The sequence below is a fragment of the Podarcis cretensis genome, assembly GCF_951804945.1.
Source record: "Podarcis cretensis genome assembly, chromosome: Z".
NCBI lineage: Eukaryota > Metazoa > Chordata > Lepidosauria > Squamata > Lacertidae > Podarcis > Podarcis cretensis.
The window spans coordinates 28027052-28054794 of NC_137184.1; the positions used below are offsets into that span (position 1 = coordinate 28027052).

The following is a 27743-nucleotide window of genomic DNA, read 5'->3' on the forward strand; positions in this document are numbered from 1 at the left end:
AGAGACCATCCAGTTTCCTCGTGTCTTGTGGAACTTGGATGTTCTGCATGAAAGGTGAACGAAACGCCTTTAGGATGTGTGTGATGTCAAGCTGACCTTTCAGGTGTAGCAAATGAGGCTTTGCATAAAGAGTGGGTGCCCATTAAAGCTGTTTAGACAGGCTTGGTTAATGATCAAATAAATGGAAAGCTAAGTGAAAGAGGCCTCTTGACCAATGTATTAAAAATGCACTTGGTAAAAATCTTTCCACACACTGGCATCTGTTGCATAGGATCCTCAGTCCATCAGGAAAGAAGAGCCTCTCTCCTAGTTTGCTGTCCTTGCTTGCTGAAGCCAAACCTAGAAAAAATAATTGATTCGGGCATTCTAATTGGATTTGCAGTATCAAACTGCTGTCTGGTCCTTCCAGGTAATGGTGAATGTGTTCCACTTTAGATGATAGATTAAGGAGAAACGGAGAGGTAGGCCCAGCTGTTTAATGTTCCCTTGTTTAAATGGCGGAGGATGTTGATGGATGGCTTCAAAATGTTGCCTTGTTTGCCATGCTCCACATGGGAAGGGCAGGTGGGTGAAGGGTGGGAGAGGAAAGCACTCAAAAAATCAAACTTTCCCAACTGATTCCCAAGAGACGTAGCACTTAATCAGGGTTTTATGCATGGCTGCTGCCCCAACCAGGCAAAGGGATGTGGCCTTTGCTCCTTGCTGCTGATGACTTTAAAAACAAACAACTATTCCCAAGCTGCAGATAATGTAAATGTAGCAGAAGCTTTGGTGATGTGCAGTGGGGAAGCAAGAGCTGCAGACACTGAATTTATGAAAGAGCCTGGCAAACATTTTGCAGAAGGAGAAGGTATATTTCTCAGCTCTGTTGACTTTGCTTGTTCATCCCAGCAGCAGTGCATGTTTGCCTTTCTAGTGATTTGTTCAAGCTGTGAATATGTTGTTAATAGTTTTGATGCTGTTTTTATTGTTGCTCCTTACATTTTAAAAACAATCCTGTTCCTTCCTCCAAGGAGCTCAGGAAAACAAACAGCAGGCATGGAGAACCCGTGGTCCTTCAGAGGCTGTTGGAGTATGAACTCTTACCAGCTCTTACGATCGATCATTGGCCATGCTGGATACAACTAATGTGAGGTGAAGCCCAGGGAAATACAGGAGGCATTTTGCATGAAGGCATTCCAGAAAGCAGCTCCAGGTGTAAGAGGCAGCAAGAGAAAACGGGCAGAGTCATTTCAGAGAGCAGGAGGGGTGAATGAACTACATAGGGCTTTGGAGGTGAGAAACAATATCTGGGAGCAGATGGGAAGCCAGTGAAGGGATTTAAGGAAGAGTGTCACATGGTTAGAGAGAAAAAAGAGGTAAATAATTTTGGCAGCAGAGTTCTGGACAGAGATGTGTGCGCATGGTGGCCTCCATACAACTGACCTTCATGGGCTGTTTAATTCAACTACGTCTCAACTGTATAAGCTGAATTTCTTTCTCTTCTCTTGCTTCTGGCAGAGATCTCTTCTAAAATCCCAACACTATTTCTAGCTTCAGAGACTGATTAACGCTGGACACCTGCCTCTTCAAGTTCTGTAGGCTGTTGGTCTGTATAAGCAGCCCGCAGTCCTGGACGGAAATGAGATTGAACTTGTTGATGGGGGAATTCTCAACACATTTGGAAACTTCACTTTGAAGCAAAGAGCACTGACGGAGGAGGGTGAGCAAGTCCCTAGGCAAGTAGGGATCAACATTAATCAGAAATGGATTTTTTTTCATTGAATGGTTCCATTGGAAATAATACAGAGTATTATGAAGACCCTTCTTCCTTGTTTGACATGCCTGTCTTAGTGCCAGTGACAATTATTTGCATTCTCTTGTTCTTCTTGGGCATCACTGGGAACATGACCATTATATTAATTTTTAAGCGATACAAGGAAATGCAGACAACGGTTAATATGTATTTATCCAGCATGGCATTGTCTGACAGTCTGATCTTCCTTGGCTTGCCTTCTGATTTGTATAGAATCTGGAAGTATAAGCCGTACATCTTTGGCAATTTCCTCTGCAAGTTTAATGTCTACCTCAACGAAACCTGCACTTACTGCACCATACTCCACATAACCACCTTGAGTGTCGAGAGATATTTTGCAATCTGCTTCCCTTTGAAAGCCAAAGCAACCATCACTAAAAGGCGAGTCAAAGGCATTATCCTCCTGATATGGGTTTGCTCTGCGGTGACTGCCATCCCAATCCTGTTTCTCTTCGGCGTAGAACACCGCAACGGAAGCCTCCCAGAGGAAACCAATGAATGCAAATACATCGAGCAAGCAGCCCGTTCGGGACTTCTAGAAACAATGGCATGGCTCTCCACCCTGTATTTTTTCCTACCTGTGGTTTGCTTAGTTCTCCTCTATGGGCTGATCTGTCGAAAGCTCTGGAGAACTGCACAGAACCTGGAGGGGCACCATGCTGCAACGAGGGAGAGGCACCACCAACAAACTGTCAAAATGCTAGGTAAGTAGCATTCCACTGTGAAGAGCATGACTCAAATGTGTCAGAGTGGAAGGAGAGACATAGAAAGCAAAGTTAAAGAAAGACAGGAACAGCCTTAAGAGTAATGTGTTTATTCCATAATGTGATCAGACAAGACTGTTCTCAACATGTGGCTGCATCCACACTTCCACCGAATAATTCTGGGAACAGTAGTTTGTTAATGGTGTTTGGAACTGTAGCTCTGTGAGGAGTAAACTACAGCTCCTAGGATTCTTTGGGAGAAGAATCACAATAAATGGATGTGACTTGTATTGACACTTGTACTTGCCAGATACTGGGAATTTAGCTTGTTTGAACAGGGTGGGGATGGTCCTTTTAGACCAGTGATGAGGAACCTGTGGCCCTCTAGATGTTGTAGGGTTACAGCTCCTATTAACCCCAGGTCAGCACAGCCAATGGTCAGGAATGATAGGCACTGTAGCTCAACAACATATGGAGGACCACAGGTTCTTCATCCCTGATCTAAAGAGGTTGAACCAGTATTAGGTAACCTGTGGTCCTCCAAGTGTTGTTGATTGGAGCTGATGGAAGGTGGGGACCAACAATATCTGGAGCACTTCCTGGTTTCCAGGTAGGCAAGACTGCCTTTAATTTTTGTTGTTGCTAAGAAAACTGCATGCAGCTTGCAAATTTCAGCCTGACAAGAGCTAGCAGAAAATTATTGCATAGCCACTCTGAGGGTGGGCGTAGGGGTGTCCTGGTCAACTCTTCCAGTTAACCTCTGTCTCCAAGGTCCATCCCATGACATCACCTGGTTTGGGCCATGAAATTTCAGGAGCTGGGATGCTCTTGGCCTGGCAACCCTAGCTGAAGTACAAATTGTCAGGGGGAAAGAGCCTCCCCCATAAGTTTTGAACAGCTCCTAGATATGACATTTCAACGGTCTCCTACTTTCCCAATGTCTTCCATGGAGACCTGTGAGGGTTCATTCCTTCCAGCTAGCCTTTGCATATGCTTTAATTCTCCCACTGCTATGTTTTAGTTTGTTGCTCTGGACTGTTGGTTTTAGAATGGATTTTTTTAAAAAAAATTTGACCTCCATAGTTGAAAAGCAGTCTTTATGTACCACCAAGTACACTGATTAAAAGGCCCACTTGTTCAAAGATGGTAAAATCTACTTTGAAAGCAGGGGTGGAGAACATTGAGCCCAGGGCATCAAAGCATCTCTATCTGACTGTCTATCTCCTTAAGGAACTTCCCTAGTGTTTATCACTGGCTGGAATGCGCCCTTGGACACTGATAATTCCTTTTGCTTTGCTGGGTAGAGGATAAAGAGGGGAGTTGTGTATAGAAACTAGACTAGTAGTCAAAGGTGAAGTAAATTCTTTGCTGCACCCACTAATCCTGGCAACACTCACCACTAGCATGTGGCTCTTCAGGGAGGTCTGCCCAGAAAGCTTTGGGCTATTTTAAAGAGAGGGAAGGACTTAGTGCCTGGGATTGACATGCGGAAATATATTCTCACCCTCATGTAGCAGTCGTGGTCGTGGCCTTTGTGCTCTGCTGGCTTCCCTTACACGTCGGCCGAATCCTCTTCGCCCAGGGAAGCACAGTCCTCTATGAGATAAGCCAGTACTTCAACCTCATCTCAATGCTGCTGTTTTACTTTGGAGCCTCTGTGAATCCAATCCTTTACAACGTCATGTCACAAAAGTACAGAAAAGCTGTGTGCAAGTTTCTGAACCAGAACCAGGCTTGGCAGCAGAGGAACTTAAGCAGGAGTGGCAAGACTTCTGTTGAAGGTGTGGAAATCAGTTCTTTCCTGTAAAATAATTTTGAAATATGCTACTAGAAATGTAAGTGCTTTGCTTGCAAGATCTCCCCCAACCACCCACATCCCTTCTTTCCGCTCCCAGATAGATAGATAGATAGATAGATAGATAGATAGATGATAGATAGATAGATGATAGATAGATAGATAGATAGATAGATAGATAGATAGATAGATAGATAGATAGACAGATAGACAGATAGATAGTGATAGATAGATATAGATAGATAGATGATAGATAGATAGATAGATAGATGATAGATAGATAGATAGATAGATAGATAGATAGATATAGATAGATATAGATAGATATAGATAGATAGATGATAGATGATAGATGATAGATAGATGATAGATAGACAGATGATAGATAGATAGATAGATGATAGATAGATACATAGATAGATAGATGATAGATGATAGATAGCTATAGATAGATAGATGATAGATAGATGTTAGATACAGCAATTCAAGAGCTCAGCTTCATTTAGAGATGGATAAAGGTGTCTGTTTCAGTTTCTCTTGGTTTCATTTTTCCAATACAGTTCTCTGAATTTCTGCTGCAATTTTACTTTAGAAAGAAAATCTTTCTTAAAATTCATCAGATTTTTTTGTGCTAATCTTTCCTAATAAGCACATTTTTGTCTAATGTGCATATTTCAACAAGCTGCTATCCCTGATATAATACACCTTTGTGTGTTATTTTGCACTAACATATGCATTTTCCCCTAATATATGCATTTTAATGGTTAGAGAACTGCATGGCAAAATCTACTGCTTGCTCACATACCCTCCCCCCTGACCCTGCCACACCTTGTGAATGTGAAAAATATGCTACATATCCGTTCAATGTGAAAGCATTAAAAGCAAATGGGGGAGAAAATCATGACATTACAATTTCATTCTTTTAATTTCCGCATTCATCTTATTTATTTATTTTAAAGTAGATCTATGGGGTGCATTCATTTTGTGTTTTGTTTTCAAAATGAGTGGCCCCTCACTCCTAGTCTAATCTGTAGCATTATTTTTAAATACCAAGTCACAGACAGTTGAAGTAGATATTTCACACACAAACTAAGCTTTAAAAGGAATTGGTTTTTTGTTGTTGTTTTTTTAAATCAAACCATGCCACCAATAAACAAATGTAATAGAATATTTTGTATACCTCAATTTCCCAGTGATGCAAGATTCCAGAGGTTCCAGATGCTCACCCAGGGTTCATGCATCCTTTTGGAAATGAGGCACAGCAGAGACTGCGGTGTCTTTAGGATATATATTTTATTTACATGTATATTCAACCTGAGTTTATGATGGATGGCTTCACAGCATAACACCCCAATAAGGTCCTGCTTCTCCTGTAGCTGCAGCCTTGGATTCTAGAGATTCAGCATGGCGCTCTCTCTCCTTGCTGCTTTGCTTCTAGGTCACATCACTGCAGTTCAACTTTAAACTCTGCAAAGAGCCTGCTTCCTCCCCACAAAAACTCATATCTATCTACTATCTATCTATCATCTATCTATCTATCTATCTATCTATCTATCTATCTATCTATCTATCATCTATCATCTATCTATCTATCTATCTATCTATCTATCTATCTATCTATCTATCATCTATCATCATCTATAATCTATCTATCATCTATCTATCATCTATCTATCTATAATCTATCTATCATCTATCTATCATCTATCATCTATCCATCCATCCATCCATCCATCTATAAATCTATAATACAGGCAGCGACTATTTTGCATGTGTCTGATTTACACACAACCACCAACGTGCAGGTCTTTTTTTTTGTTCCAGGTACACAGGTCTCTCTCCATTCCCATCTACTTGGGCTGGAAGGATGCACCTGTTGAACACTGTCATTGTGTAATCTAAATAGAAAAATGCTCCAGTGGGGAATATTCACATTTAAGCTATGTACAAATTAATGGCTTAAAACACAGCGAGGTCATTTCTCCCCTTGCTGCATACCCAGTCATATTTGTGTGCTGCTGTACCAGAGAATGGTTGGGAATGTCGTCACCCTGAGTGAGTCAGGTCTTTGGTTTCCTTGCCCCTGCAGCCCCAACCATCCCAAACTCCTATTCATGAAGCAGAGATGCACACATGATTGGTGGCTGTCTCAAATATACACACCTCATCTGAACTGCAAAGAGAATGTGGCTTAGGTTTTCCCTTCCCCTTAAAGCTCATTTGAGAGGAAAAGCACCAAACAGCAGTAATTCTCCAGAAACTAAAGGATAGCTCTTCATCGGGGGGGGGGGGGGGGAGAGACACTGTGTGCACACAGATTCAAAATTGGTGGTGAGAGTGCAGGTACAGCCATAAACAGGCAGGTAGTGCCTTTTATTTAGAGCCCCAAAGTCCTGCCCCCCCCCCAAAAAAACAAGCAAGCTTTTGAGTTTTGATAAAGTCTTCATTGGGCTGGATCATGCTTGAATGTGTCACTTACAGCCTTTGGTGCTAAAGGAAATCAGTTTGCACCAATCAAGCTAAGCTTGTTAGCACTGTCCTATACTATACTATACTATACCCCATAGAGCTGGCTTTGTCAAAACTGCTCTGTTTTACAAGTACAGTGGTACCTCGGGTTAAGTACTTAATTTGTTCCGGAGGTCCGTTCTTAACCTGAAACTGTTCTTAACCTGAAGCACCACTTTAGCTAATGGGGCCTCCTGCTGCTGCTGTTCTCATCCTGAAGCAAAGTTCTTAACTTGAGGTACTATTTCTGGGTTAATGGAGTCTGTAACCTGAAGCGTATGTAACCCAAGGTACCACTATAGTGGGAAAGACAAAACACTTATTGTCAGCCACACAAACTGCAGAGTGTGACAACATTTTACATTCTTATGTGTATAGGAAACAAAATATGAAAGAGGTGGCTAGTGTGTGTGCACACACCGACCCACCCACCCACACCTCTTGGACCTAGTGAATGAGATCTTATTGAAACGGCTTACTTTTCCATGGCTTCTCCATCCCTACCCTGTCAAATCATAGATAGCATCTGCCTCCATTGACTGAATCATTAAAAACTATTTAAAAAACCCCTGATCAGCACAATGCAATGCAAGAGCACCACTTATCACAGGCACAAATCCTTATGGAGTCCTCATGCTTTTTACGTGTGATCGCCTTGAAACCATCAGCAAACTGTAGCTCACCCCTGAATCCACAGGTGTGTCCTGCGATTTATTGTTGACTTTGTCATCTACCCATGTGAAGATCCATGAGGAACTGTGCTTTGGATCAGTGTTTTTGTGGCAAGTATCAGATCAGCCTTAATTTAATGAGTTTTTCTTTTGGGTGGACCCCCACGTAACATAATGTAAATTCAAGAAGATCTTTTTTTAAATTTTACCCTAAAGAAAAGCAAGGAATCTGTGTGTGGACTTTTGTTGTGTGCACTGCACGTAGATAAACCATGGATGACAAGTGAGCAGAGGAGGTAGTGCCCACAGCATGCTCTCAAAACCCCAAATGCACACATGGGGCCTGATCTGCAGTGACTGGCAGTGGCTCAACAGGCATTGCCCCTACTTGGAGATTCCAAAAACCGAAAAACAGGCCTTCTGCATGCAAAGATCATATGCTTGATGTGGCTTAATTACGGAAAGTCTTGATTTCTAGGCTTTGTTTCCTCCTCACAGTGGTACCGCCACCAAGCTTGGGGAGGAGGATGAACAGGTGTTTGTTCTGAGCAATGGTGACAGCATGCAAGGAAGCATCCTGTTGACTTTTCATGGCTGCTGCTGCCAACCTCCTCTCATAGACAGCTTGTCCTGCAGCAGCTGTTGGAGAGCAGGAGGAGGAGAAGGAGATGCTCCTACTGTTGAGGCCTTGTGTGGCATACCAGCTCTGAGGGGTAAGCAGAGGGCAGGGCCACCTTGGACAGGAAGAAAGTGGGAGAGGAGCAGAGAAGATCACAAGTCCTGGCAGAGCATCCTCCTCAGCTGCACCTTGCCCCATTTGGGTTCAATGAGTCTTACTCCCAACTGTGTACAATCTTATAATCAACCCTGGGAAACTATTCAGAGATGATAAAGGCATTCTACCTTATCTTGAGCCTTGCATTTTCTCATTTCCTTGCATCCCACTGTTTTATTTAGTTCAGTCCACTTCCCCTCATTAATTTTCTTAGGTATTCTTTCATTTTCTGATCTCCTGCCTTGTATTTCATTTTCCTATGTCTTCTCCCAAAAGATTTAAAATTGGGGAGGGAACGCTATGATAAAAAGCTTGGGGATAAGGATTGCTGGGGTGACGCCTTCAGAATCAAGCAGCACAGCTTAAACATAGGAGTGAATTAGACATAGAGATGTTAGGGAATATTGTTAAAAGAAGAGCATTATTTGTTTATCTGATTGTTTGCCTGAATGGCAATTCAAATTTTGCTGTGCCAAATAACATTTTGATAAGCTTATGAAAACAGGAAAGTGCCAGAGAAAATGCTTCAGTCTAAAGTTAATTAAAGCTGTAATATCACTTGAGAATGTAGATCTGTTGACTGGTTTTTCTGGCCAGATTTCAACGAACTTCACACAAAATAATCACTTCCTGGGGTAGTACGGCATCTCGCATTATCAGGAAGATTATGGATGACAGCTGGGCTGGTTGATGATAGCGGGGGAAAAACAAGTTTTGCTAGCTGGAGAGATTATAACTATGCTTCCCAGTAGTGTAGATGGTTAAAATAATAATCACCACCATCAAATGTAGACTATATATTTAGCAATCTGAGCTGAAATTCAGATGATCTGGAAATCTACATATGGAAAAATGCATATGGAACCTGATCATTTAATTTCATTAGTTCTTTCTTTCTAATTCTGAACGCTGATCCCAAAATAATCTTTTTATGCACGAGGGGTTAATAATTGATGGAAAATTTGTGGTTTTTGTTTTATTTTGTGCCTTGCTGGAATAATAGAAGAAGATGTCAGTGACAATGGATGGAATGTTATGTACCATCTCATATGTGGATTTATTAGCGATGCTTAAAAAATTGCTAACAGGCTGATGTTATGTACCCATTATATGTATTGTATACATCCATATGTATGTATTTTAGCTGCTGTGCTGCCGGCAGCAGTTTCTGGTGTAAAAACTGAAGAGGAACACATTGTACTCTGCCTAACTTGCATAATAATCGCTTGTAGCTGTGCTTCCTGGCTCCTAAACTCTAAAAAAACCTACCTATATATATATTTGTTTCACCCTTCTTTCAAGGAGCTCAGCATAGATCTTCTCCCCCCTCCCTGCCCCCTCCCCCCTGTGAGGTTAGCATAGGTTGAAGGGCAGCATCTAGCTTACATTCCTATTTGTTTACATTCTAACCATTAGGCCACATTGCCTCTCAATATATAGATAGTGCTTGTGGGATGCAAGTAGGTACCCAGGCAGATAGTGCTTGGTCCTGATGCATTTTTGTCCTACCTTGCTCAAATGCATCTCTGTTTCTTTGTTGTAGGTTGCTTTGAGCATGATTTGTGTGTGTGTGTGTCTGTGGAAAAGTGTCATACAAATAAAATGAATGAATGAAGGTGGCATACATGCTACTCTCCTGCTATTGTACCCTCACAGAGGTAGATTAAACTGAGCTATAGTAACTGGTTCAAAGGCACCCAGGGATCTTCATGACAGTGGTGACTTGAACCTGGGTCTCCCAAGTCCTAACATACACCCTAAAAAGCATGCCACTCTGGCCCTTTGACTGCCCCACAGAACTAGAGCAGCAGGAACCAGAAAAGGACATGATAACCCAGAGATTGAGCCTGAATGATCTCTACATCAAGGGTGGATCCAGGATATAATTTGGTGGGAAGCCAATGTAAGCTGGCACATCAGGAATAAAACCAAGTTAGAACCTAGTGAGTTATGAGAATAGCCTGCTAGAAGTTGGAAAGCAATGTATGGAACTCTGGTACAAGCAAGACATGGGTGCAACAGCACTCTCCTCTTGTACAGTTTTTAGCACCTCGTATTCAGAAGCATAGGGACACGGGTGGCACTGTGGGTTAAACCACAGTGCCTAGGACTTGCCGATCAGAAGGTCTGTGGTTTGAATCCCCGTGACGGGGTGAGCTCCCACTGCTCGGTTTGAGCTCCTGCCAACTTAGCAGTTCAAAAGCACATTAAAGTTCAAGTAGATAAATAGGTATCCTCCTCCGGTGGGAAGATAAACTGCGTTTCTGTGCGCTGCTCTGGTTCACCAGAAGTGGCTTAGTCATGCTGGCCACATGACCTGGAAGCTGTACGCCAGCTCCCTCGGCCAATAAAGCGAGATGAGCGAGTAACCCCAGAGTCGGTCATGATTGGACCTAATGGTCAGGGGTCCCTTTACCTTTACCTTTATTCAGAAGCATGCTGCCTCCGACCATAGAGAGAGAATATAGCTCTCAGGGTTAGTAGTCCTTGACAGCGTTATCTTCCATGAATCCGTCCAATCCTCTTTTAAAGCCGCCACTCCTTCTTGTGCATGAAATTCCATAATTTAACTGTATACCACAACTAGGCTCTTGCAACCCTGAATCTTCCAACGTGCAGCTTTTTCTTGGGGTGGGGATAATGCCCATGAGTTCTAGTATTACAAGGGAGGAAAACTTTTCTCTGTCCACTTTCTCCACACCATGTATAATTGTATACACACCTCTGGGTGGTCAATGTATACACTTGGGGTGGCCTCATGGATGCTTTAGTTGAGATTCCAGCATTGAAAGGAGATTGGGCTGGATGACTCTCAAGGTCCCTTCCAGCTCTACGGTTCCATGTTTGTCTCCTCTTACTCTTTTCTCTAAACTAAAACAGCCCAAATGCTGTAATCTTTTGACACTGCCTTTTCAGACCATAATAATTATAGCTTGATAGAACTATTTTTGCTGGGCAGACCATTAAAATATATTCAGAGGCAAGGGCTTCTTCCTCCTGCCTTGCCCAACCAGTAGCACAGACGGCAGTCACTATGCTGTCATTTTGCAGTAGGCTGTTAACTGTCGCCCTTCCCACTTGCATTACCTTCAGCAATGCTGCCTGCATTATGGACACTTGCCATCCCTAAAACCACCACTTCGCAGTAGGCCGCCTACCTTTCAGCACTCTCCAGCCTTGTCCACAAGCTGTTGTGTTTGTGTGTGTGCTTCTTTTTAAAATTAATACCTGCTCTGAATTGATAATACCTGCTCTTCAGATGACTTAAAATTTTAAAAATAAAAGTGTTTTTTTAAATAAATAAATAAATCAATGGCACGTTGAAGCAATATAGCCATCTAAAAGCAAGTTTAAGACCACAGATCTAGAAAGGCGCGAGAAAGAATAATTTCATTTATACTTAGGTCTCAGCTGGAAGAAACTGAAGCGGTTGCGTGCCTAGCCAGAGAATGCCTTCGTTGACAGCAATGGGGTTCTGAAGCACCTCTAAAGGTACAGGGAGGAACAAACGAAAGTAGTCATTCAGGTACTCAGTGCCATTAAATGATTTTAACAATGAAACCTTATGCATCAGAGTAAAGCCCGTTGAGTTCAATGGGGCTTATTCCTTAGTATGTTTAAAATTTCAGCATTAACAGGTCCCTCTGAACCATGGGTAGGCAAACTAAGGCCTGGGGACTGGATCCAGCCCAATCGGCTTCTAAATCCGGCCAATGGATGGTCCAGGAATCTCTGTGTTTTTACATGAGTAGAATGTGTCCTTTTATTTAAAATGCATCTCTGGGTTATTTGTGGGGGCTGCCTGGTGTTTTTACATGAGTAGAAGGTGTGCTTTTATTTAAAATGCATCTCTGGGTGATTTGTGGGGTATAGGAATTCGTTCATTTTTCTTTTCAAAATATAGTCCGGCTCCCCACAAGGTCTGAGGGACAGTGGATTGGAACCCTGCTGAAAAAGTTTGCTGACCCCTGCTGTGCCCAGAAACAGACTAAAAGGGTGTAAAATAGCTGCAACATGTTTAAGGTAGCAATCTAGCCATTGTATTTTTGAATTAGCTGCAGTTTCTGAACTGCTTTCAAGGCAGTCCCACACTTAAATTACAGTAATCCAGTTAGGATGGTTCTAGGGCAAGCCTTTGTCTGTGCAGAATGAGTTGCAGCTAGTGAAAAGGTGCTGTACATTTACAGAGGCTACCTAAGCCATCAAGCCATCAAAGACAAAGCTGAATCTAACAGTACCCTCCTTGTTCTCCTAGTTGTTGGGTTTTTTTGTTGTTTTTTTTTGAGGGGGTGCAGGGTTGCACTCCACCTAAACAAGTTGAACTGTCAACCCAGGAATTCATATGGCTGCAGTGCCTGTCGCAGGTGAGAAGCTGAAATAAATTGCCAGAAAATGCCCTGAGCATGAGGAATCTGGAAAAAATTCCAGAGCACGGCCCAAGAAGGGTACATGGCAAAAAGTGTAGAAGCTTGAGATTTCTACTTTTAAAATTGAGGTTTCTATTCCTTATAGGATAGAAGCTTAGAAATTTATCCATGTCTTCTTGCTACTTTTTTCCATTAAAATTATTGGAATTAGGCAGAATTGGGGAAGTAGCTCAGTGGTAGAGCATATCCTATCTTGAACGCAGAAGGTTCTACCAACTCCCAATAGGGCAAGGAAAGAACCTTCTGTCACACCATGGAGGACCCTCATCAATCAATGAGGACAGGTAAAAAGGTAAAGGACTCCTGGATGGTTATGTCCTGTCAAAGGCGACTCTGGGGTTGTGGCACTCATCTCGCTTTCAGGCCGAGGGAACAGGCATTTGTCCACAGACAGCTTTCTGGGTCATATGGCCAGCATGACTAAACCTCTTCTGGTGCAATGGAACACTGTGACGAAAACCAGAGTGAGCGCACAGAAACCCCATTTACTTTCCCGCTGCAGCGGTACCTATTTATCATGTTGCACTAGTATGCTTTTGAACTGCTAGGTTGGCAGGAGCTGAGACAAAGCAATGGGAGCTCACCCCATTGCGAGGAATCGAACCGCTGATCTTCTGATTGGCAAGCCCAAGAGGCTCAGTGGTTTAGACCATAGCACGACCCGCCAATGTGGACAATACTAAGCTAGATGGACCATTGGTGTAAGGAAGTTTCTATGTTTGAGAGAGATGCATTATGCATGTTAAATTTCCTGCCTTTTTCATTTAAAAAAAAACATGATACGAAACATCCCTTTGAAATTGGCCATAACATGAAAATAAAGCTAGAACCAAGAATGAGAAAGTCTGGCCAAAGTGTGACTGGACATGGAATTTTACCTGTAGTGGTTAGTGCCTCAACAGTTCTTTTTATATGCCCTTGAGGTCTGTCTCTTGCAACTATATATAAACAAGGGTCTGTGGCCCCTCCCTTCTTCATGCATCACCATACACAACACATAATAATTCCACAAACCCAATGGGAAAAAATTGTATCTTTATTGGCCATATTAAATATATTATCTATTTGATAGTTACAATTTAGTAATACGATGCCTGGCAGGTTTAACATAAGTATGAAATACAGCAAAAAAAATAAAAATAAAAATACAAGAGAAAAGGGGATCTAATACATTAATGCCACTAGAGTACATCAGCCTGGAATGTATAGTCGTAAATATAAAATTCTACCATTATGTTCTCCAGTAAATCATCTGGACATATAAACATTTGGTGGCAAATACAAATACAAATTAAACTTTTAACTTTCCAGGAAGTCATAATTTTGGTTAGTATTTATTCAAAAAAACCTAATTTTTTTTTAAAAAACATTGTATCTGACATACTATTGCCAATTAAATAAGACTCTGTATTCCCTCCCAATCATTTTTGTCAGAGAGTTCAGCGAAAACACACCCTTTGGCAACAGAAATCTGCTGACAATCTATTGTTTTATATAAAAAGTGAAGTATGAAAGAAAATCAGGTTGTAAACGTTCCTGTGAACTAAAAGACACTAACGTTTGTATAAAACTCTTTTGAACATTGAAGAGAGGCTTCCATTACAATATATGATAAACTTAAAAGTTCTTCTACAAGTAGAACAATACATTCAAACATAGTTTCCAGAATTTTTTTAAAAAATCAAAATAAATAGATCACAAAAAGGAGAGTACATTTTTTTTTTGAAAAAGATTAATTTCAGATTGCACCATATATCTACTTTTAAGATAGTTAAGTGATATGTGTGTCTGTGTGTATGTGTCTGTGTTTCCACCCAGGTGTGAAATGCATACGCAATGCCACAAATCTTAAGTTACCATTATGAACTAACAGCCAGTTGAGAAACACTTTTATGATGTTCTGTTGTCTGAAACAGAGGCATCTCAAGCTAAACTGACTTACACATTACATCCACTGTCCCACGTACAAGTGCAAATGCTCTGATGTTTCATAAAGTATAACTGTTAGGTTTCTCTTATTAGTTAAACGGAACAAACTTATTAGTTTGAACTTGGATTTATTTGTCCAAAATGAAATAGGTTGATTCCAGCTTTCGAAGGAGCGTGAACGTAAAGACAACATTTAATTACTTATACTTCACAGGTACCTGCTGCAGAGGCTTGACAAAGAACAGTCTTATGTAGTGCATGATATTCACCCCCCTGTCCCCCCAAAACAAAACAACAACAACACTATTCCACCCAAAGCCAGACCTGCCACTGAAGATTTCATCACATAACTGAAAAGACTTTGGAACCACAAAAACAATGGAATATGAAACTGCTACCAAGGAGACAGCAATTCCCTTTAAAAAATTTAAAACTTTTTTAAAAGCAAGGTTCATTTTCACATGTGACTTGATCAGTTGGATTACATTGGAGAGAATCCCAAGAACTTAAAAAAAGTGAAAAGAACCGACCACAGTTTGAATCTTTTTTTAAAAAAATTATGTTAAGAATAGTACAAAAAGCATTTGCTCAGTTTGAGCCAAATAGTGGAACATTTATCATAAATGCACTTTTTGTTCTCATTAAAGACAAAAAAAATTCTGTGCTTTTCCTCTGAAAAAAAACACGCCGCAGTGGTGTTCAATCAGAAGCACAGGGCGTTACTGTTCTCTCAGAGAGTGAACTCTGGTTGGGCCTACAAGTTGCTTACCAACGAGAGAGAAAGCATTTCATTCAGAAATGTTACAGTATAGAAGGGGGAGTATTTTGCCACGTTACATACCAATGCAAATCCTTCTGTACTTAGGTGAATCTTGGTGCCTTGAGGTGCTTTTGATAAAAAAAAAACCCTCCTAAGAATGCAGACACCTTCTATGACCCTTGGCTCTTGAAGTGATAAATCTAACTACTAGAATCCCAAAGATTAAAATGATCAGAAAAATAAAAGTATCACTAAAGTAGAAGTTGCTAAGATTTTGGTTTCGTTTCTGTCTACAGTATATATCTGTTGTGGTATGCTCTAGCAATGTTCTTTAATACAGTACTGTTCTAAGCCGAACCATCTTTGCTGCTGTATATCTCCCATGTGCAGAGACTTGGGCTGAAGAGACTGAGCTCCCCCCACCACACCAATCCTTTCTTGGCTTTGAATAAAAATTTTACTGTGAGAATTTTCCAGCTCTCTGAGAATCACAAGTGCATATTAAGGCAGCTTGCTTGCTTTATTTATTTATTTTGCTGTTTTCAACAGCTAACCCTGATTAGAAGATGCATAACTATGTAGTAATAGGGATTTTCTTCTGCTCATTTCCTCTTACCCCTCCACCCCTGGGAAGGAAGAGTTTGTGGTGGAGGGGGGGTGGGAGGGGGAGAAGTTCTACCTTCCCAGCCTCACTGTTAAAAGTCCAGCAGCAAAAATGGAAACGTGGGTCTTATACAATCATTCCCAGTTAGCATTTTAGTTGGAATTTACATAAATACCCAAGGCATAAAACTTCTGTATGAAAAATAACAAGCCGAGTATTGAAGTCGATCCGCAAGCTCACTCGCTTACGATCACAAAGTACTGAATGAGAACAGCAAATGAAATGGCAACTATTGCAAAGATGACGAGAAGCAGGAAGGCAAACTGTTCGTCGCTGAGCGCCTTCTTGCGTTTCGTGAGGTCGGGGCCGGCATCTGTGTTTGGTGCTGCTGATGCCTGTTTCTGAGATGAGAACACTGCGTAAGGACTATATGGTCCAAAGAGTTCCTGGGATCCAGTGCCATCATTATGCTGGCGTCCAGCACACACCCTGAATCGGTATTCACAGTTATTCTGAATGTTGGTAACACGGAATGAAGTCTCTGGTCCCTTGTATACCTAAGGAAGGAACAAATACATATGCATCAAATTTAAAACACATTCAAGTAAGTTCTAAGTGCTACTGAATAGGAATGTACGAGGCTGTCAAATATAGACTGTCAGATCACAAGCCCATCTAGGTCAGCAAGGATGGCCAGCAGCTCTCCAGTGTTTCAGACAGTGGTCTTTCTCAGCCCTACCTGGAGGTGCTGGAGTTTAACATGGGACAAAGAGAAGGTTGTAGATCACTTGGCACTTCAGACTAGAATAGCTGGATCTGCCTGCTCCAACCTATTGCTTTTTATATGTTTTGGACTACAACTCCCATAAAAAACCATCTGGAAGGCAACAGGTTGGGGCAGGCTGGCCCAGTTCATTTCTCAACCCTACTCATCCACAAAGTACAATGTTTTGGAGTTTAAAATAATCACAACCAACGGGGCTTGTTTGATAGGAACATGATAAATGTAGAATTTACAGTCACATTACTAGAGACTTAAGTCTTTAGAAACAGGGGCGTCAACCTGAATAAAATATTGAGGGCGCAGGTAAGCCCCACCCCACAAAATTAATTGCAAGATGCAGCATGCACACAAGGACATAATCCGAATGGGAATGTTCATCAATATTTTATTAGGGGGTGCAAAGGGACCTTAAAGGTAAAGGTAAAGGTACCCCTGCCCGTACGGGCCAGTCTTGACAGACTCTGGGGTTGTGCGCCCATCTCACTTAAGAGGCCAGGGACCAGCGCTGTCCGGAGACACTTCCGGGTCACGTGGCCAGCGTGACATCGCTGCTCTGGCGAGCGAGAGCCGCACACGGAAACGCCGTTTACCTTCCCGCTGGTAAGCGGTCCCTATTTATCTACTTGCACCCGGAGGTGCTTTCAAACTGCTAGGTTGGCAGGCGCTGGGACCGAGCAGCGGGAGCGCACCCCGCCGCAGGGATTCGAACCGCCGACCTTTCGATCGGCAAGTCCTAGGCGCTGAGGCTTTAACCCACAGCGCCACCTGCGTCCCGTTACAAAGGGACCTTGGCCGCTAGTAATTGGCTCCTACATTTAGAAATGTCTTCTATATGGTAAAACATTTCCAAAGTGCAAGGACTTCTACACTTCTTTGCTACTGAAAAAAGAAAAGGAGGTGGATGGTGGAGCAGGATGTGATTTTGCAGTTGCAAAGAAATGGGTATGGGAAGTTAGGGATAGACTGGTGCAGTTAGTAGCACTGATGATACCATTTGGGACTGCAGCCCAAATTATCACCTCAGTGAGAACTAGGCCAGTGTCCAATAATGGACCTGGGTTAGTCATGTCCATTCACTCTGGTGGGTGTACGCTGAGTAGAATCGAGCACTGGCTACAACCTAGAGTCTTGAAACAATGGTATGGAACCTGTGGCCTTTCAAGTATTGTTGGGACTCCTATCAGGCCTTGCCAATGTGGTCAAGTATCAGGTGTGACAGAGTTGAAGTCCTCAATAACTAGAGGGTCATTGGTCCCCTCTCCCCTGCTTGGCAGTTTCATTAATTCTGCTACCACAAATAACCACAATAATGTTATTTTCTTCATGAGTTGGATTTCCCGCTCAAGAGAATTGAGGACACGTATGAGAATAATGCTCAGGACCACCACCTAAGGGCACATGCTTCTTCCCTTCTTCAGGAAATACCCTACACAACACCAGGCTTCTGAACACACAGTATTTTGATCTTGCAGTTCAAAGAAATACATATAATAAAAATGACCTTTTGCCACAAGTTAAAAAAATTACGTAAGAATCAAGACTTTTCAAACAGAAGAGAGATTACCTGATCAACTTCCCTCCCACAGGCAAGTTGTAAAATGTAAACAATGGCATCACGTTTCATTGGCTGTAAAGTCTCCCATGTGACCTCACAGGCGTTATCTCCCACTTGTTGCACTTTGGGTGCTGAAAAGAGGAAATTCATAACTCAGATCTTAGAAATCCATTTAAAATGTTGTGCATATTCTCAGCTTGCAATGTAAAACAGCATATGCATACCTGTGGTCCTTTCCATTTAATTAGAAGTTTGGCCCCAGGAAGAAGGAGGAGGAGGAGGAGGAGGAGGAGGAGGAGGAGGAGGAGGAGGAGGAGGAGGAGAAGGCCCAGGGGTGGCTTCTTGGTACTGAATTTTAAAACCCTTGCAAGACAGAACAAGTCCTCAACTGGTGGCAATATGACCTTAATATGGGAGCCAGATAAGCCTTTATGGGAAGATTCAATCACTGGAGCACTACAACCAAAAAGGCCCTGTCTTTAGTAGCTACCTGTTGTCACACCTGCAACACACCTCATTTAGTGGGGGGTTTGTTTCAGTTTCTTGTTTTATATTTCTTGTCTGTGAGCCATGCCGGCAACCCAAAATAGAACAAAACTGGTGTGTGCATAGAACTTGTGCACATTTCCAAAGTGTAAGCAAAACACAGTAAATGTGACACTTTAAGGCAGCCTAAGCTAAGGTCCATCTCACCAAGATGTTTCTCCCAGCGATAAGGAACGTACATGTAGAAGATTCTGGTTTCATTCCCAATGACTACAAATCACAGGCACACTACCTTTCTACATGGAGGCTTATTACATTCTGTGCCAGCACTGTGTTACCACTCTTTGAATGGAGGTATTGCCCTGCATTGCCTCTAACACTGGAATCCCCACTTCCAAGTTTCCCTTGCTTAAATAACATATGATAAAATGTCCTCACCTTTCAGAGCAGGTGGTGTAGATTTGGTTGTGGTGAACGCGTAAACTTTAGAAAATTCTCCATTACCAGCATCGTTGCATGCTTGGATTCTAAAGTAATATTTAGTGGATTCGCTAAGCCGCTGCACTTTGTACGTGTGACAAGGTCCACTGTAGATAGTAACGAATCTGCAGGGTTGGGGAAAATAGATGTATGTTATAGACTCCAAAGCACAGCTAATTATGGCTGTTTGCTTCTTTTCAAGATACACAGTCTTCTTTTCAAGATGCACATTCTGATAAGTTGGTCTCTTCTGCTCTTTATTTCCTTGATTCCTGTAGCTATGTTAATCTCCAGAAGAGGAGAAACACTGTCAAGTGGCAACTACTGAACAACATTTGAGGGCATTTTTTAAAAAAGGCTTATCTATGCTTCTACATGATCCAAGTGGCATGATGTTTTGGAGTGCTCCAACTACCAACAACTACTGGTCCAATTACAGGAAGGAGGCTTCTTTTTCATTCAGATCAGATTCATTCATTTCATTCATTCATTCTCTTTATGTGGTAGACAGTGAGACTATGCCTTCCATCCTCATCCACTCAGTACATACGCTCTTCTGCAGACGCCACTGGTTAGCTATGTGCAACTGTAATGATCTATTACTGTTAATTTATATGCCAATATAGGCTTCGGGGCAGTTTACAAGTATGAAAAGCAATCTGGATTCTTACATTCTACCTAGAATAGTGTTGGCATGATGAGAGACCTACACACAAATGTTTTTGAATGTTAAGCCTATGAAGAATAACCCCCCCCCCAGTGGCAGACACCATCAAGAGGGGTGGGGAGGTGATCTCTCGTTCTCCACTATGGGTAAGTAGGAGAGTGATCTGGGTATGCATGTTGTCCAATCTGGCATCTTCTGAAACCTTGAAGGGCTCCTGAATATTAAAAACAAAACAAAAACTCACTTGATCATGAGAACCAAGACACAGGCAGCTCTCACCTGCCAGCTTTAACTTCCATCTCGAGGTTGAAATGTGTTGTACTGGTGGCTACAGCTCTGCCAGGGCCGTCACCCCATTTCAGCTTAAGGCTCTGGTAACTAAAGACCGCGCATTCCATTTGTGGGGGTTGCGGAGGTAAAGGCTTTGTTTTTGCTTTAATGTGGGAGCTGAAGGGACCAGTTCCGAGATTGTTAAAGGCTTGGATTCGGATTCTAAGAGAGAATGAAGGGAAGAAAACTTGTCATTAAGATAAAATTATTGCTTAGTTGTTGTTGTTTTTTTAACCACAACTCATTGCAGAGGTGGGTTTTTAAAAACATTTTCAAAGCCACAGGACTACAATGATAAACAGAAAATGGTTTCCTGCCAACATCCACTTTGTAGCATCCATCTGCTAGGGATGCTAGAAAGACAGAAGGACTCATGTACCTTAAGAACAGAAAAAAAAGAGAGAAGTTTTAACAGGTACATTTACCCCAATCACAACTGTGCACTGTGGAGTCATCTCTTCTACACATCACGCTCAATGATGTGCTTCAGATATCACATTAAATCAGGATCAGCCCTATACAAAACTCTGTGCTTGCACAGCATTGTGCAAGGCAGTGTTTTGAAAAGGGCTTCTGAAGACCACTGTGGGCAAAAAGGGTTACATCAGGTGACTGATCCACCTGTCAAATACATCCCCATGAGGGATGGTTCACCACTCTTCTAGTGTCGGTCAATAAAGTAAAGTATATTATGCACAGCGTGATGTTATGCTTTGCATTTCGATTACTTCGTGTTACAAGGGAGGGGGCGCTCAAACATGGAGTTGCCCCTTTCAGCACCTGCCAGTCATCTTGCTTAATTTCTGCCTAAAGTGAAACTGAGGCAAGCGAAACAGCCACAGGGTGCCTCCTGTATTTCAGCCCCTGTAACTGCACCTGATAAATGCATATTAGATTTTCAACATTAAGGGAGCTTGAAACCTACTTTTAAGGAGAAAGGTTAGGCCCAAGTGACATAGAAATCTGGATATCTGTGAGCAATTCAAAACTTGACAGGTAGCTACAGGGACTGCAAATATACTCTGAGCTGTGTCTAGATAAGGAATCCCCTTTGTCCTCTTGGGTTGCTTTCCCAACCAAAATATTGCTCCCTTCCACCTCAGCAGCTTTCCCAGCCACAGCAGAGCAAGGAAGCGGACAGAAAAGCAACCAGGAATTTTTATTGGGAAGATGGGCTGTTGAAAAAGTATTAAGCAGAACCACTGCATTGTTTAAACCCACAGCCCCTGCGTCATAATGAGGCTGTTTGTGTGCCCCCTGAATCTAATTTAGCTTGACTGTTGCATTAAGTGTGTGCCTGATGAAGCTATGTTAATCTGAAACTGAACTGTCTAATCACCTGTATAAAGTGTCAGGTTGCAGGTTCTCCAGAACATGGCTTGTAACTTTGTTGACAGTTGAGACTTGTCTTTCCCCATACTCTATATTGTAGCCAAGGATCTCTGCCCCATGGCAATTGGGCTCCTCCCACTGAAGAGCAAGGCACTTTGAGAGAGGAAGGCAGGCTTCCATCTGGTCTTCTTTGAGCAAGTGCAATACTGTCACTGCAGCTGGCACGGAAGCCGGGGTTGTGACCATGCTAGTCTCCCCAAACAATCCAGCACCAGCTATATTCGCGGCCTGAAGGAAGATGAAGGAAAGGTGTTAAAATAAGAGCAATAGCTAATTCAACAATTCAGTCGTTGACACAGAATTCTGCTCTGAAGTTGGAAATGTTATTATACAAAATAATAAGAAGAAATGACCACTTGTGTTGGAGAGAGCTTCCTTATTTGGAAGAACTCTAGATCTTGCAAACAAGGGCTTGGTTACAAAGGTTGAAGCTTTTTTTAGCTTGGGGAAAAAAGGTATGTGTTGGGAACATGGCAGAGACAGGGGGGTGGGGGATTGAATGGTGCAGACAAAGTGGACGATTTTACTTCCCCTGTTACTGGGGCTGCCAACCTTTCTGGACCAGATGGCACTTTTTGAATTTTGAGAGTGTGCTCTGTGGGTGCCAGTCACAAAATAGCTGCTAGGGGAGAAGGAGGGGCATAAGAAAAATGGCTGCCATTGGGAGCAAGGCCTAACACAAAATTAGAGAGGCAGTCGCTTCTGAAAACCTCATGGTTTATTGAAAGTTCAAAAAGTACATAATCATATGTGCATTAAATATGATGTGACGTAAATAAAAGAGAGAAAAAGAAAAAGAGAATCAGCACCTCCGCAGAAGGGAAAATAAAGGGTGGGAGGGGTAACCCCCCCAAAACTATATACTTTACAGTGGTACCTCGGGTTAAGTACTTAACTTGTTCTGGAGGTCTGTTCTTAACCTGAAACTGTTCTTAACTTGAAGAACCACTTTAGCTAATGGGGCCTCCTGCTGCTGCTGTGCCGCCAGAGCACGATTTCTGTTCTCATCCTGAAGCAAAGTTCTTAACCTGAGGTACTATTTCTGGGTTAGCGGAGTCTGTAACCTGAAGCGTATGTAACCTGAAGCGTATGTTACCCGAGGTACCACTGTACTAAATTGTTATTGTACTTCACCAGATCTTAACCTATTACTATTGTGAGAATGGATTCCAAATATAATTGAATTTGTCCATGGCAAGTCTGTGTTTATATGCAAGTTGTTGATATGTTGCGAGTTGGATTGAACTCACAGTTTATTTGTAAGTTTGATTTATACATCCTCTCATTCTGTAATTTTAGCTTCTTCTTCTTCTTCTTCTTCTTCTTCTTCTTCTTCTTCTTCTTCTTCTTCTTGTAAATACTCTCAACCATTTTTAACTGACCTTTATATTGTTTCCAATTTTCCAAAGATGCAACAGACAGCTTGTTTTCAGAACGAGCAGTTGCATTTTTGCTGCATTTTTTGCATCCAGACTAGTGGAAGAATCAAATTGTGCCTCATGATGCAATAAGACAGAATCACCTACTTCTAGCAGAGAGGGGTGGATAAAGTGAGAGCCATGGGCCATTGAGGATGCTCTGGGGTCAGAAGAGTCTTGAATAGTTTAAAAAAAAAAAAAAAAAATCTTTCACGCAACACAGCTCTGGAATTACTGAGCTAACTTCCTGTTTAAGATCTCATTAGAACAAATAGCTCTTGAGCAAAAAAAGGTGGATGCATCCAGATTTACTTACCTGAACTCTGCAATAATATGTAGTTGCAGGTGAAAGCCCTCTCACTTCATAGGTCAGAAGAGGGCCGCTGTATATTATCTGCATGGATCCTTCTACTTGGCCCCATTCTAATTTGTATTCAATAACATCTGCACCATTGCCTGCTGGAATCTGAAGGAAATAAAACCAAAAAGTGAAAATTCAAAATTTCTCATCGATTGCAAACATAATCCATGTATATTCCTGTAGCACAGGAGAAACTTACTGAAAATAAGACTGCTGGTTTCTAACCTAATCCTTCCATTAGGACACTCCGTTATTTAAATATGTATACGCCACCTTTCTGCCTGATGACTGGATGATAGGTAAGGAAAAGCTGACGATAGGGAAGGAACATTAAGACACAACACTGTTTTTTTAAAGGCATCAGCTGATTAACACATTGACTACATAATAATGGCTTCCATCCAGTTCTTGGTGCTGCTCTTAATCTTTGCCTTTTAATCAAAATCATGGCCTACATGCAGTTGCACGGAGCCTCCCCATAGCTTTTAGGGCTGCATTTAGAATGAGAAGCAATCAAATGTGAAAGAGGATCCCCAGGGTTCTCTGTGCTCTGCTCAGCCCCTGCTACAACAGTAGGAAGCCAAAGCTGATTGAGTTAGTTCAACCAACCAGTGGAAATGCAATTCTGCAAAGTCCCTTTGAAGGTGGCTACACCTGCTTTTCTCTAGACCAGGGTTCATGAACTGCTACAAAGAAAAGCACTCACAAGCAATGAACTGCATCAGACAGTCCAGATACGATACAGGAATGGGTTTGGCTAGTGCCAAATTAGAGGGGGGGAAATCAGTCATAGTGCTCTATGGATGATATTCAATGAAGTTTTACACAGAGCACACCTGCTGAAATTAATGGACCTAACTTAGACATGTTTATTTCAATGAGTCTCCTCTAAGGAAAAAATAGTTTACAAATCTATTTGGTTTACAAAAATGGCAAAGCAATATATAGTTGAACGCCAACTATATAAAGAATTTAACAAAAGAAACAATTCCTACAAATTCCTTCTCTCTACCATCTTCTGCTTTCCAAGATGAAAATGCAAGCATCTAAACAAGTAAGGGCTGTTTTAGTTAGTAAAAGAGAGGCTACCAAACAGAATTATTCACAAAATCCTGCATTTATGTGAAATGCTCAAGAATCTGAAGTGCCATACTGAAACAGTTAGTGTGCCCTATTGGATTCATTGCTTATGCACACAAAGGCTTTTTATTATTAACAATTGTAAACGGAGAGTTTTGCAATTCACGTTTATTTCAATGGGGCTTGAATAACAGCCATGGAGTAGATGAATTATATGTAAATAAACAACATACCTCCCATGTCGCTACTACGCAAGTAGCTGTCTTACAAGTTAGCACAGGGGCGCGACATGGTTCTGGGGGCCCTGGAGCTGTAGAAAGCTCTGCCTTTTCTGAGGAAGGACCAAGCTGTAGGGAAAGAGGACCCCAAGATTAGAAAAGACCAAAGAGATAGACCAATTCAATATTCTTACAGACTTCCAATGGTGTACAACTGTCAAACTGGGAATGTTCTTTCTCTGGCTACTGAACTGTTGAGTCTATTTCAGTAGCATCCCTTACAAAACTGGTCTTCTGACTATTAGCCCTCCAAACTTTGGATCTGAAGCAGAACCCTTAGTAGTTTACTTTTGACATGCTGGCTTTTATGTGATTTTATTTATTATAATTTAAGACATTTCTAGACCACTTAATTGTAGAGTTGGAATTGGAATGGACCCTGAGGACCATCTAGTTCAACTTCCTGCAAAGCAGGAATATACAGCTGTCCCACACAGGGATCGAACCTGCAACCTTAAGTATTATTAGCAGTACAGTCTAACCAACTGAGCTATCCTGTTCTATTCTCATTTATAAGAGGTGGTTGACATATTAGCAATGTAGCACGGCGGCATCTTATACTGATCTGTTAAGTTTGCATGAAGGTACACATACATCTTTTAGTACGATTCCATCAGGCATATAATTTGAATACAGTCGTACCTTGGTTGTTGAATGCCTTGGTACTCATCTGGTACTCCAGAACGCTGCAAACCCGGAAGTGAGTGTTCCGGTTTGCAAACGTTCTTTTGGAACCTGAACGTCCAACACAACTTCCCTACACAGCTACAGGAGCTTCCAATCGGAAGCCACGCCTTGGTTAATGAACGTTTTGGAACTTCTGGAACGGATTCCGTTCGACTTCTGAGGTACCACTGTACATGGGAAGAGGCAGCCATTATAGAGCAGCGACACCTGAAAACCTACTGGTTTCTTTATGTTCTGCCCTTCAGGTTTACTCAAGGAAAGGGATTCAGGATTCCTACAGCCTGAGACTAGAGCTCCCCTTAGGCCAATTTGGCTCTTGGGAACCTCCAATCTGCTAGGGCAGGAGGGGGGGAAGCCTGCAAGTGATCAGTTGGAAAGGCTGAGTGAAAGACTGGAGAGGCAAGCCTCTAGAATCTTCCCTTCTCACAAGCTACTTTCCATCTAGTTCTCCATTTATTTCTCCTTCACTTTAAAAGGGAAAACCAAGAAAGTTCTCAGGTGCATTCAAGAATGGGAAAAGAGGCTTTAATATACTCAGGCTGAAATTATTTTAAAATCAGTGAATAAATAAAAATTTAGTAACTGACACAGACTGTCCTTCTAGATTGAAATAAATCTCTGCAGAAAACAAACAAACAAACAAACAAACAAACAAACAAACAAACAAACTGAAAAGGGCACCAGTCCTTTAACCAGTGGCAATTGTTTCTGCTTTGAGATCAGCATGGTATATAGTCATTTGCCTGGATTAAAAATCACCACCAGAAGACCAGGCAGGTAAGAACATTTACAAACTCCATTCCCCAGGCATATTTTAGGCAGATGCAGATGTGTGGGGGCAACAAGACAAGCAACGCTTGCCAAGGCTGTTTGGGATCTCTCAGATTCCATTTCAAATTCAAAATGACCCAACTAGTGGCGGCAGCTGAAGTAAATTGGAAATGGAGGTCAGAACAAATAGAGGCATTGCCAGGGTGCATCAGATAAAAGGGCAAGCTAAGCTCTTTATTAAGCCTGAAATATGGTGTGGGAGGATGACAGTAACATGTGCTGCCTAAATAGTTGTGGCCAGGTCATCATGCTTGCATGGGGAAAATATTTAAACACTGGCTAAAATTCAACCTTTCCAGACAAGTTTTCAAAACTATATGAAACTTAGATTTAAAGGCATGAAAAAATGATAACAATGCATACCCTGATCTGGATTTCCTGCTTCTACAACCTACCCACCCACAGATAAATTCTATAAGAAATTTGTTGTTATGAAAAAAGAATTTGATGAGATACCCCAGCTTTGTTGGCCGCTTGTGTCCAGAAACAGTATGTCCTCCCAGGAATGAGACCATTCACTGTGCATTCTGGCATCTCGCCCCGGTATATTTGCCTGCGTTCATCTCTGTCACCTTCTGCTATTTCCAGAATGTACTCTGTTATCTCTGAACCCCCATCCATGGCAGGGGGATCTGTAAAATAGGAATACAAGTCATGTTTTTGGAGAAAATGTAACCTCAACTATGAGTGGATGTTAGTTACTTTTATTGCCTTATGATTGCCACTGCCACCACCTTTAACAATGCTTGCCAGGGAAAGTTGGTGAGGCTGCTGGAAAGAAGTCTTCTCTTAGGACAAAGGTCCAGAGACCACAGCACCACCCAGGCTGAGCTCAGCCCAGCCCACTTTGTATGGTTTTGTGCACAAGATATTTATGGTGTGATACTGGTTTTTTAAAAATAAAAATATATATTTGATGTTTAGAATGCAATTTTTATTTTATTGGCTCCTTCCAGCCTTGTGAGCCCCTTGGGCAGGGCCAGTGCCAACTTCAGGTGGCCCTTGGCATGGTGCTGTTAACCCCTCCCAATCCAAATTATGGCTGTTAAATATACTTTTCCTCTGTTACGACTGTGACAGCAACACTGCTCACTGCCCTCTCTGCAGGACCCTGAGGCAGCATTTTAGTGATGAGCAGGCAATGGCAGTGCAACTTTTAAATGGGAGCCAAACTACCTGCAGAAGCTGTTCACCACCTTCATCTACCCAAAGTACAATGCCTTGACCTATGATTTTAAATCTATTGAGTTTGTAGAGCTATAGGCTGGGTTACTGGATTTGGGGGATCAGGCTGGTGATGGGCTTCTGGCCATGTTTGAGCTGGTTGGCCTCTGGCTCTGCATTCTAAATAATTAATATTTAGAAAAACTAGTATATGTCTCTCTGAGCCCCTGGGGTAGATGAAGGTATATAATAATAATAATAA

At 41.9% G+C, this 27743-nt stretch overlaps 2 protein-coding genes across 5 annotated transcripts in view; one reads left to right on the plus strand and one right to left on the minus strand.

Annotated features, from left to right (window-relative positions):
* Nucleotides 1–1745: 1745 nt before the first annotated feature.
* The window catches only part of LOC307207660 (growth hormone secretagogue receptor type 1-like), a gene marked incomplete at both ends in the record, with an annotated part of 78611 nt that continues 52613 nt past the window's right edge, over nucleotides 1746–27743 (plus strand). The window contains 2 exons of one of the 2 annotated variants that reach the window (XM_079961737.1): nucleotides 1746–2499; nucleotides 4014–4306. In XM_079961737.1, the coding sequence (XP_079817863.1) occupies nucleotides 1746–2499; nucleotides 4014–4306 (1047 nt within the window). Of the gene's footprint in view, nucleotides 2500–4013; nucleotides 4307–27743 lie in introns of those variants that run through there. The other variant, XR_013834760.1, reaches the window with a different exon arrangement.
* Nucleotides 13695–27743, minus strand: part of FNDC3A (fibronectin type III domain containing 3A) — a 54039-nt gene continuing 39990 nt past the window's right edge. For all 3 annotated transcript variants that reach the window (XM_079961616.1, XM_079961617.1, XM_079961615.1), the window contains 8 exons: nucleotides 26774–26949; nucleotides 24755–24868; nucleotides 23397–23546; nucleotides 21610–21890; nucleotides 20220–20432; nucleotides 19232–19398; nucleotides 18317–18438; nucleotides 13695–16525 (listed from right to left, as the gene is read on the minus strand). In XM_079961616.1, the coding sequence (XP_079817742.1) occupies nucleotides 16205–16525; nucleotides 18317–18438; nucleotides 19232–19398; nucleotides 20220–20432; nucleotides 21610–21890; nucleotides 23397–23546; nucleotides 24755–24868; nucleotides 26774–26949 (1544 nt within the window). In that variant the 3' untranslated portion in view covers nucleotides 13695–16204. The remainder of the gene's footprint in view (nucleotides 16526–18316; nucleotides 18439–19231; nucleotides 19399–20219; nucleotides 20433–21609; nucleotides 21891–23396; nucleotides 23547–24754; nucleotides 24869–26773; nucleotides 26950–27743) is intronic.